At 45.9% G+C, this 11,329-nt stretch overlaps 1 protein-coding gene across 2 annotated transcripts in view; it reads left to right on the forward strand.

Moving 5' to 3' along the window:
* The window catches only part of ACAD11 (acyl-CoA dehydrogenase family member 11), a 114,121-nt gene extending 102,792 nt beyond the window's left edge, over nucleotides 1-11,329 (forward strand). For both annotated transcript variants that reach the window (XM_004715988.2, XM_045297797.1), the window contains exons 17-20: nucleotides 1,504-1,658; nucleotides 7,805-7,921; nucleotides 9,419-9,528; nucleotides 10,632-11,329. In XM_004715988.2, the coding sequence (XP_004716045.1) occupies nucleotides 1,504-1,658; nucleotides 7,805-7,921; nucleotides 9,419-9,528; nucleotides 10,632-10,746 (497 nt within the window). In that variant the 3' untranslated portion in view covers nucleotides 10,747-11,329. The remainder of the gene's footprint in view (nucleotides 1-1,503; nucleotides 1,659-7,804; nucleotides 7,922-9,418; nucleotides 9,529-10,631) is intronic.

An 11,329-nucleotide genomic window follows, 5' to 3' on the forward strand; every position in this document is an offset into this window, starting at 1 on the left:
TGTCTTGGGTTCCATGTGTCAAGAGCTCTTATCTGTACCAATGTACATACTCCAGTCTAGCCGGATTTATAAGGTAGAATTGGGTCATGATAGTGGTTGGGGGATGGAGGTGGGGAGGAAACATTTAAGAACTAGAAGAATGTTGTTGGGTTTTTAATCGGTGCTAAACTGCACCCTGGCTGAATCGTACCTTTCTTGTGACCTTTCTGTGAGGGGATGTCCAACTGTCCACAGATGGGCTTTGGGTCTCCACTCTGACTCCTTTCTTTGGCATCGATATAATTGTTTGTTTTGGATCTTTTGATACCTGATACCTGATCCTGTGGACACTTTGTGATCACACAAGCTGGTGTGCTTCTTCCATGTGGGCTTTGTTGCTTCCCGGCTAGATGGTCACTTGTTTAACATCAAGCCTTTAAGACCCAAGTTGGTATATCTTTTGATAGCCACGATAAGCTTTCTTCACATTTTCTTATGCACCCATTTTGTCTTCAGGGAAGGTGAGTATCACAGAGTGCCAGATTATTAGAACAAAGTGTTCTTGTGTTTAGAAAGGCCTTAAGTAGAGACCCAAAGTCCATCCGCTGTCTTAGTATTTAACATAAAATATATGTACATTGGCCTATATCCTTATCGTTATAAATGGATATATTTACATATATGCATGCCTATACCTATACTCCTATAAATTGCTTTTGCTTCCTAATTCTTTCTATTTCCTTTCACCTTCTTCCTGTCCCACTATCATGCTCGCCTTCCATTCTGCTCTCAGTAATTCCTCTTGGATACATTGCACTTGATCAACCCCACCAGGCATTCTGCACCCTCCTCGCCATCAATTCTAGGTCTCTTATTGTTCACTTGTCCCTGAATTTTTGCCTCTCGCTCCCCTTCCCCACCCCCTCCTCCTCTCCCATGTCCCCCCAGAACCGCTGGTCCCATTGTTTTCACCTCTGGATTGCCTAGCTTACATAGATCTACATAGAGAAAAAGAAAAGAAAGGGGAAAAACCCCAACCCTATAAATAGTTCCAGGTCTGACTGCTGACCCTTATGAGTATTTTCCATTTGGGTCTCAGGTGCCAAGCCCTGCCCCCCATGTCAGAAATCTATTTTGGGGATTTCTCAAGGGCTTTGTTACGTTGCTCCCCTTACCTGCCCCATTGTGCTTCCTTCATGTTTCACCCCGCTGTGGGGAGGGGGTGGCCAGACCAGGCACACTTTCCACACTGTGTCTCCAATGCTGCCCCCTGTAGAGTTGTGGTTCAGTGAGGGGACATCGTGTCCCACGGTGGGGCCAGTGCTACATCCTTTCTGTGCATTGGCTGCTCCAAGCAGAGATGTCGTCTTTGGGCTTGCTGGGCCATGAGGAGGTTTGCTCTCTCTCTCTCTCTCTCTCTCTCCCTCCCTCTTAGTTTGCTCCCGTGTACACAGGAGAGACCAGCCACTCTCTCCATCCTGTATCTTCAGCCGATGGTTTTTCATGCCATCCTTTCTCTCTTAGGTGAAGGAAGGGGGTTTGAAATCGCCCAAGGCCGCCTTGGACCTGGCAGAATCCACCACTGCATGAGAACGGTTGGTTTGGCCGAACGTGCTTTACAGATCATGTGTGAACGTGCAGCACAGAGGGTGGCCTTTAAGAAGAAACTGTATGCACACGTAAGGATGGTTATTTATTTTTTGAATTATTGCAGTTCAATTTACCACACTAGCCTTGAACAAAAACAGTATTACTTGGCTAGAAAGAGTTCCTCTTTCTAGTGCATACAAGGTAATTCTTATCCACAAAGTAGTTTATGTCTGGTCTCAATGTAGTCTGATGAGAGGTGTCTGTCTTTGTGAAAGAGTGTGTGGTCTCTCAGCACACAGAGCATGAACAAGTCCTGCAGCATTCCCAGACGCGTTCTCCAGAGAACCCGGTACACTCATGCTGCCATTTGCTGGCATGGACTTATTTAGCTTTTCAGAAGAAATTGGGACAAATAATGATCAATAGTAACTGGCAAGGGAAAACAGCCTACTCCCTGACGGGGGAAACATTGTGATAGTGTTCTAAACACAGGTATGAGTCCTCTGTCAGTGGAGAAACCAGGCAGAAATGGGGCCAACATTTGGTGGGGCTTTTCATGAGTTTTGAATTCTCATCTAAACATTTTTATACATCTGAGTCTGTTGTTGACACAGTGCCATAAACAGCACCCTTACACGTGGACAATACAATCCCAATCAGGAGACTGGTAGTAGGAAGGGAAAGAAGATGGCATTTCGATTTCCTTGAAGAGCTCTCTAAGTGAACTGAGATCTCCAAATCCCACCCCTCAAGCTCTTCTGATTTTAAGAAGGGGAGAAAAATTATTAAATAGTAAATAGTTGTTATCAACAGTTTAACTTATGGTGCTGGTGAAGAATAGTGAAAATACTATGGACTGCTAAAAGGATAAACAAATCTGTCTTTGAGGAACTATAGCAAGGATGGCAGACTTGGTCTTCCGTACTTTGCACGTGTCGTCAGGAGAGACCAGTCCCTGGTTTGGGGCAGTGGAGGGGCAGTGGAAAGGAGGAAGACCCTCCATGGAATGGATTGACACGGTGGCTGCCGCAGTGGTCTCAAGCAGCGGAACCACAGGGAGCATACACAGGAGTTGGCAGTGCTTCTTCTGTTGTCCACAGCGTCGCTATGATGGCACCTAACGACCACGACAACAGTTCTTCCTGCGAGAGGAGCTGAGTGCACGGTGATTGGGCATTCGGTGGTGAAACGAAAGGCTGGCAATTTTGACCCCAGCAGCTGCTTGGCAGGAGGCCCCTGTGGCAGTGTGCTTCCATAAGGATCACCCCTTGGAGACCCTCTGGCAGTGGTTCTCACCCTTCCCAACCACGGCCCTTTCAGACAGCTCCTTATGTGGTGGTGACACCCAACCATAGAGTTGCCATTGCTACTTCATTACTGTCATTTTGCTACTGTAATGAATCTGGCGACCCCTGTGAAAGGGTCTTTCCACCACCAAAGGGGTCGCGGCCCACAGGTTGAGAACCGCTGCCCTTTGGACAGTTCTACCCGGTTTGCTAGTGTTGCCATGAGTCAGAATCCACTCCGTGGCAATGAGTTTTTGGGGGGGGATTTATTATCGCTAACATCAAGATGAGGTCAAATGTATGGTAATACAATTGTATTTGCTGGACGTGTATATTTTAGAATATACATTCCTTTGTATGCATATGACCCGACTTGCCACAAGCAAAGAAAACTTAAAGCATTTACTGATGAAGATTAAGAAGAACCATAACCTTAGATGTGGACTGTAATGCAATACAGAAAGACCTAATCCAAGTTGCCAAGGCTGTCACTGCCATCACTCACAGTCAATTCTCCCAGCAGCAGGCTGTCTGGGAAACCTACTGATGTGTTGCACTACGCAGATGTGATGCACAGACCCCTGTAAGGTTGCGAAGAGCACAGCTTTCACTTGGAGACTAAGGTGCACCGGGCCAGGCCATGGCATTTTCAGTGGCCTCCTCTGCATGTGAGAGCTGACAATGACTAAGGAAAACCACAGAACTTGAATCATGTTGTTGATGAAAAACATGTCTGGAGAACATGGACAGCCAAAAGAAAAACAACTCTTAGAAGAATGCTCCTGGGGAAAACGTTGTCTGGCTTACTTTGGGCCTATTATCAGGAGGGGCCAGTCCCTGGAGAAGGACATCACGGCATCGGAAAGTAGAGAGTCAGAGGGATAAAAAGGAAGGCCTTCAATAAGGTGGCCTGACCCAGTGGGCTCCACAGTGCAGCTCCAGGCAGCTCAGGTCTACCTGGGTCATTGCGCATCAGGACCAATTCAGCGCCAAAGTCCCTTTGTGCCTACTGTATACCTTTTAAAGTAGATGTGTTACCTTACACCCACCCAGTCTGTGCAGTCATGTTCATAGACACATGCTTGACTCCAAGCCCTTTTCCTCTGGGACCATACAGCCTGCTCCTGGCATCACGTGCCGGAGTACTTTGTAAGGGACCCCCTGAATGTGCAAAGAAGAGCAAAGTTCCACTTTCGGGTGGGTACTGTGGGAGCAGATGAGAAGAAGCAAATGTTGAGGGATGGATCCAGCTGCTGGTGGCCAGGCCAAGGCATTTTCCCTTTCTCCTGCCAGGATCACCACCCAGCCCCTGCAGCAAGCAGAGAGTGAGGGGGCGGCCCGTGAACACGTGCTCCAGGGCAGCTTTCATGAGCGATGATTCAGTACTGTGCCAAATGACACTCCGCGTCACAGAAACTTCCCTCCGGCCTTTCCAAATCCATGCCTCATGGAGAACAAGCCTGGGCTTTTCAACCTGTGCCTCTGGCACAGAGGGGGAAATGGCAGATGCAAAAGATGTGTGTGTATGTCATAAATAAAAATCTGGGCCGGGTTTTTTTGGTTTTGTTTTTTTGATTCAGGAAAGTCATAATCCATTTCCCTGAATTGGGAGACTCTTTTCCAACTGCCTCATAAATAATTCCAGACTTTAAAGCAAAAACAAAACAGTAGTGGGTGTGACCAAAAGAGCCACGTGAGGGATCCTTATGGTGATGAGAGTGTTCTCCGGGTTAACTATATCAATGGTGAGATTGTACTTTTCCCCCCAGGAAGTCAATATTAGAGAAAACTGGGTAAAGGGTACTGCGATTCTCCTGGTAATATTTCCTACAACTGCTTATGAATCAACAGTTACGAACAAATAAAATGTTTCCATTTATTTAAGGCAAATGTTTTTTAACAGCAAAGAAACTTCGAGATCGATGTTTCATTGTAGTGAATACGTATGTCTGTCTCCTAGAGCACTCGGTTTATAGCCACTGGATGCTTTTCTGCACAGGAGAGCCCTTAGAAGCCCAGCCAAGAGCACTTTCATCTGTTTTGGAGTGGAATGCTGGTGGGGTCTGTGCATGGAGTTACCACTGCTAGCTTGTACCGAAATGCAAACCAAACTCACTGCCATCGAGTTGATGCCGCCTCCTAGTGACAGTGTAGGACAGAACCCTATAGAGAAGCCCTAGCTATAGAAAGACCCCAAGGGTAGAGCTGCCGCTCTGAGTTTTCGAGACTATAACTGTTAAAGAGTGTAGAAAGCCCCATCTTACAGCAGAGCAGCTGGTGGTTTTGAACTGCTAACCTTACAGATTGCACTCCAACACATAACCACTACACCACCAGGGCTCCAAGCCCTCTTTTACAGCCATCAAACACGTCACTGCAGATGGCTTGTTTGGAGTTTTCCTTTCAGAACGCAGCCAGCTTCTAGGGCAGGGATGTCCAGGGGAGATAAAACCATACATGTAATGTAACGTGTTCTAGCAGTGTAAAAAGTCAAAAAAGAATTGGGTGAAATTAGTGCCTGCAGATATTTTATTTAATCCCAAATAACCAAAATGTTATCATTTCATATGAAATAAATATGAAAATGTTATTGAGAGATTTTATTTTGGGGGCTGATCATTTGACACCAAGTGTGCATACTATACTTATCACACCTCTCAATTCAGACGGGGCCTGTTGGACATGCCCAATAGGCACACTGGGCACCACTGCTCCTGGAAATTCTGATCAAAAACATTTACTTGTTGAAGAAACATACCAAAGCAAACATGACCAACCATAGAAATGCTTCTGGAAGGTTCAGGCAGCTGGAATCTGTGGTTGTCCACTGGTCAAACTTACATTATCAAACATTACCCTCCATTGTAAACACCAGTTCTCTGTTTAGAACTGGGAACCCAAGTCCCCTGAGAGCCAGCTGGTAGAACAGGGCTTACCCCCGGACATGCAGTGCTGGATTCTGTACAGGGGTCTCAGATGTGCCCTGCTCTCAGGGCTCATCACTCTTGGTGGTCATGATATATTCTCTCTTCCTGCTTCTGAGATGGCTCACTTTATACCCAGCAGATGGCAAATGGGACAATCCCTGAGTTACAGTCTTCTACCTTATTCGCATATTCCCACCCAAAGTCCTCTATATGCCTTATTTGTTGTTCCCACACAACAAAACCTTCATAATTGGACCAATAGGTGAGACATCATGATAAACGGAGAAAAGATGGGAGTCAAGAGTTTCATCTTGCTGGGATCCATACTCAAGGCTTTTGGGGGCGACAGTCAAGAAAGCAAACACTGCATTGCCCCGAGGAGCCCTGGAACGTGTGGAAGAGCAAGGATGTCACTCAGCATAAGTCTCTGGAGACTGATGGGGGGGTGGGGATGGGGGGTGGTTTGGGTACATCAACAACGTGTTCCTTTTTATCGCCGAGTAGCATTGCGTAGTGTGGATGCACTTCAGTTTGTGTAACCGTTCATCCATTAAGGGTTGGGTTGTTTCTATTCAGGGCTAATTAAATAAAGTTGCTATCCACATTTTTGTATACGCTTAAAATATGTCTTCATTTCTCTTGGAAAAATGCCCAAGGGTACAATTGCTAGGTCAAGAGGCAGTCGTTTAGGTTTTCCAGAATGGCTTTACCATTACAGTCCTAACAGCAACATAGGAGTGGTCCACTCTCTGTGCATCCCAGTCAGCACTGTGTGTTTTCATTTTTTTTTAACTTTAGCCCACCTGAGAGAGGTGTACTGATACCCATCTTACGGTTGGCATTTGTGTCTCCCGTTTAGCCTCTCGGGCTGAACCTCTTGTCGCGTCCTTACTTGTGTCTGTGTCTCCCCCTTGGTGGAATGTTTCTTCCTGTCTTTTTCCTGTATTCTGATTGGACTGTCTGCATTTTACTGCTGAATTTGGAGAATTTTTTTATGTATTCTAGTTTCTTTCTTCAGATATGTGGTTTGCAATATTTCTCCCACTCTGTAGCTTGTCTTTCCTTCTTACCCTCTTAGCAGGACCTTTTGCAGAGAAAAAGTGTTTAATTGTGATGCATCCAACTTTTCGCTTTTATTAATCAGACATTTGGTATCAAGCTAAGAGCATTTTGCTGGCTTGATATAAACCCATATACTATTGCTTTTATTACATAAAATAAAACAATAATAGCACAAGAAAAGGCTGATGGACCATCTCCACATTGAAATCATAATTAGCCACATTTCTCCCTGTTTCACGGAAAGCATTGGGTTAACATGTAGGTGATCAGTGCTTTGTCAATTAGACAGTTGTTTGATTCAGCCAGCTTGAACTTAAACATCAAGAAATACAAAATAAATTATTTTTATGATCAAATGAGTTGTCTAAAATTTGCCACTATGAAATAAAGCTGGGTGCCTGGGTCAGTGTATACTGAACAAAGTAGCTTTGCCATTAAGACACCTAGTGTATGGCATTTGAACAATCCTTACCCCAAGGTATCATTTCCTAAAGTGGGTGATAGCTCACTTGGGGGGCTCTGGAATGATTCAGGGGGGCTGCAAAAGCAGATACCTAAACTTTATCCTGGATTATGGGCTATCATACAGAAGTTTTTAATTTTCTAGGGTCTTATTCAAACTTATTGCCATCAAATTGATGTTGAATCTTAGTGACCCTCTAGGACAGGGTAGAACTGTCCCCGTGGGTTTCTCAGACTGTCACTCTATATGGGAGTAGAAAGGCCCATCTTCCTCCCACAGAGCACCTATGGTTTTGAACTGCTGACTTTACAGTAAGCAGCCCAATTCTTAACCACGACCCTACCAGGACTCGTTTAGTAATTTCCTTTCTGACAAAGGGGCAGTAGGCCCAATAAGTTTAGGAACCCATGGCCTAGAGAGGATTTTCCTTTTCCATAAGCAGCAAGGATGTGTGACATATGACCTTCAGATTCTAGCTCCCCTTTTCTTGCTTACAGGAGGTCGTAGCCCACTGGATTGCTGAGAGCCGCATTGCCATTGAGCAGATCCGTTTGTTGACCTTGAAAGCTGCCCACAGCATTGACACGGTGGGCAGCGCTCGGGCTAAGAAAGAGGTAAGAGCATCATCTTCCTGGTGCTCTCTGGTTTCTCCTGTCCATTGGGCATCCCCAGTTCCACGGTGCCTTGATGACACTCAGAGTATTGGAGGGCCACGTATTTATATTATAGTTCAAAGAGTGCCAGTACACAAGAGTAAATTAAAATATGTTCCTACCAGGATTCCAGTTCATACACCCAAAGTGATTCCAAGCAAAATGTGTTTAAACATGTCTCTGTGAACAGGAGATGGATGCAGACAAGCTCTCTCAGAGACACACTTGTCTTGGCTTCATTAGGCTTTGGAGGGGATCTGCTAGGCAAAGATGTCAGCTGAGATGATGAGGCTGTTTTTGTCTGTTGGTTTTTTAATTTCCAAAGGGTAGTCTTGATAGATTTTCTCCAAGGACAAAGAGTGACCATGGGGCTTATTTCGAAGGCATTTTAAGAAAATTGAAAACTGCATTGAGGAGAAAAAGGCCAGGCAAGTTGTACCAACGGATTTTTCCAGGGTGATGATGCATCTGTTCATTCTTTGAGGTATTAATGGCTGTCCTACAAGAATTTCATTGGGAAACCATACCTCATCCAAGCTACAGCCCTGAATCTTGCCTCTTCAGACGTCTCGTTCTCCAAATTGGGGAGAGCTTCAAAGGAACATGATCTGAAACCCTTGAGGATGCCAAAAGTGCTGGATTGACAAATCCAAGTGTGCAGTCTCCCTGCAGGGTGCGAGGGATGGGAATGCCGTCTTCAGAAGCGACTAGACCTGTCAGGAGAGTGTGCCGGGAAACCACAGCTTCCATCGTGGTCTTTTTGCTTCCTGGAGACGCCTATGCTTTTGTCGTGGTGCTCGCTGACTCACTGTGTGTCACTCGCTAGCCTCCCGGCCACTGGCTGCTTCGGGCTGGTTTTCAGAGTGCAGAGTATGTGAGCAATCTCATGAGGCAGCAACACCTGGGGGAAGCCTAACTTTATACAGAACTTTCATTGCACCCTGGGCTCTATTGTTAGCAGCTAACTTGGATGATTGGCAAATACTTAACCTTTCTGGTTAAAGCCTAGGGTCTCTTGTGAAGAGTAATCAAGATAATGGAGATAGCATCATGCTGCCACCTAGTAAATATTTCATGAAACCCCCTCAAATTCCTGGTGTGCATTTATGGGCTATATCAAGATTAGCTGTTGGATCTTAAAAATTATAAAAATGCTAAGAGAAAACAGATTAGTGAAGATCTTCTAACACTCTTGATAATCCCTAAGTAGCAAATGTGATTTATTGGTGGGCTAAACACCCTTTGGAAGAAGGCAAGTTATAAATAAATGAACAAATGTGATTTGGGAGACATCTCTCTTTCCAGGAGTGTGTGTTGGCTGAAAGATGGTCCCAGTGGTGAACTGTGTTTGGGACAGTTGGCGGGTTTGGTGTCACCGAGAAGACGGATGATATCAAATGCTGCTCCATTGTCTACAGTCTAAGAATGCAGCGTTGTTTGAATGTGTGGCTTCTCTAGATTGCAATGATCAAAGTGGCTGCCCCCCGAGCTGTCTGCAGCATCATCGATCGGGCCATCCAGGTGTGTGGAGGCGCAGGCGTTTCCCAGGACTACCCTCTGGCTAACATGTGAGTGGCTGCCATTTGAGAACTAGCTAACTGTTAAAATGTGTGCACATTCTGACACTAATTGTTTAAGAGGTAGATAGACACACTGGCTTCAGTATGTGGCCGCCACCCAAAAAGGCATTTGCTCAAATCCACCAGCGCTCTGTGGAAGAAAGCTGTGGCAGCCTGGTTCTGTGAAGATAGACAGGGGGCTTCAAAAAGTTCAGGAAAAACCGGAATTAAAAGACAATGGAATGTCTCCATGAACTTTTTGAAGCTCCCGCAACAGTGTTGAAAACCTTGTGGGACAGGTGTACTCTGTCCTAAAACAAAGGGTTACTGTGAATCAGAATCTAATTCAGCGGCAACAGGTTTGGTCTGTAGTTTGTTTTGTGGTTGTAAACTTAGAGTGCCATTGAAGAACAGTTGCTCCTGTGAGCCCATCATCTCGCTCCGCTGTTTGCACTCACACGGAGAGCTCCCACTGTGGGGGTGTGGGCTGTGGCTATAGCCTGGGGTTCAGCCCGAAACAAGGGACCCAGAGCCAGGCTCTGTTTGCACGCGGCACTGTCTACCACTAGCACAAGGAAGGCAGCTGCTCTACCGGCCGGTTCCAATCTTCTGTGCAGGTTCTGAGTGCTGGCCCGCCCGAGAACGAACACCCTCCAGCCTGCCTGTTCACCCCAACGCGCATTCTCAGGGCTGATGCCTTCTCTCTCTCTCTCTCCTCTCTCCTCTCTCCTGGGAAACAGGGCGAGTGGCCAGTTTCATTTTTAGATTTTTGCCTCATCAGTTTTTAACTCAAGAGCAAAATCTGTACTCTATCATTTATTTTCTGTGGCTTACTCTTTCTTCTGGCATCTTCTAATAACTGCAGGAAACTGCTAATGAGCAGAACCCCTGCGTCATGTCAGAACCCACTTCCCCACCTGGGGGCTTTAAAATGGCATCTCAGAAGCCCCTTTTCACATACCGCCACGGATTTCCTTTGTGTTCCTTTTCTCATTCAAGCCCTCTGAGGGTCCGATGCACAAGTTAAAGCCTTGGCTGAGGATCAGAGCGGCTCACCTTGTAGGATCAGCCCTCCTTCAATAACCCTACTCCTGCCCCCTTTTGCTCTCCAGGTACGCGCTGGTCCGCACTTTGCGCTTGGCCGATGGCCCGGATGAAGTTCACCTGTCAGCCATTGCAGGCATGGAGCTGCAGGACCAAGCCAAAGGGCTGAGGGCCAAAATGTAGGGGGGCAGAGGGGCACAGCACATTCGGTGGGCAGCAACTCACCCGCCCACAGATTAACCAACCCGTTTGTGAGTGATGGCGCGCTTTGGGAGCAGCTTGAGAACCGGGAGAATGACTCACATCGGGGTGTTGTTGTGGCATCTACTTGGATCAACTAGTTGTAAAGGTTTAAGTTACATTGGCAATTACGTAACTGTTGTGACTCAGTCTAGTACTTCAGTGTAACATTTATTTTCTTCTGACTGTCCAGTTATGAAGAGATCATGAATTAACTTGGAAGAGTGGTGCCTAGGCATAAAAAGACCTTCACTTTTTTACTTTCAGGAACTACTCCTTGCAAGCAAATACTCAAACAATATTTAATCACCACGGTATGAAAATGTAGCAGGTCCTCCCTTTTGACACCGGTTTGAGGCCTTGATTGAACATAGTGACTTGAGAAAGCTAAGTATTCTAATGGGTGGATGTTTGCAACAGGGACGGAGCATGACTGATGGGCTTCTTCAGCGTTTATATCACTAAAAGCCTCTCTAGAATTCAACAGCAAACATTCATGCATAAAATCACAACGTGGTGCATATAA

Source organism: Echinops telfairi, unplaced genomic scaffold (assembly GCF_000313985.2).
Source record: "Echinops telfairi isolate 266 unplaced genomic scaffold, ASM31398v2 ScPeMD7_7422;HRSCAF=8460, whole genome shotgun sequence".
NCBI classification, from domain to species: domain Eukaryota; kingdom Metazoa; phylum Chordata; class Mammalia; order Afrosoricida; family Tenrecidae; genus Echinops; species Echinops telfairi.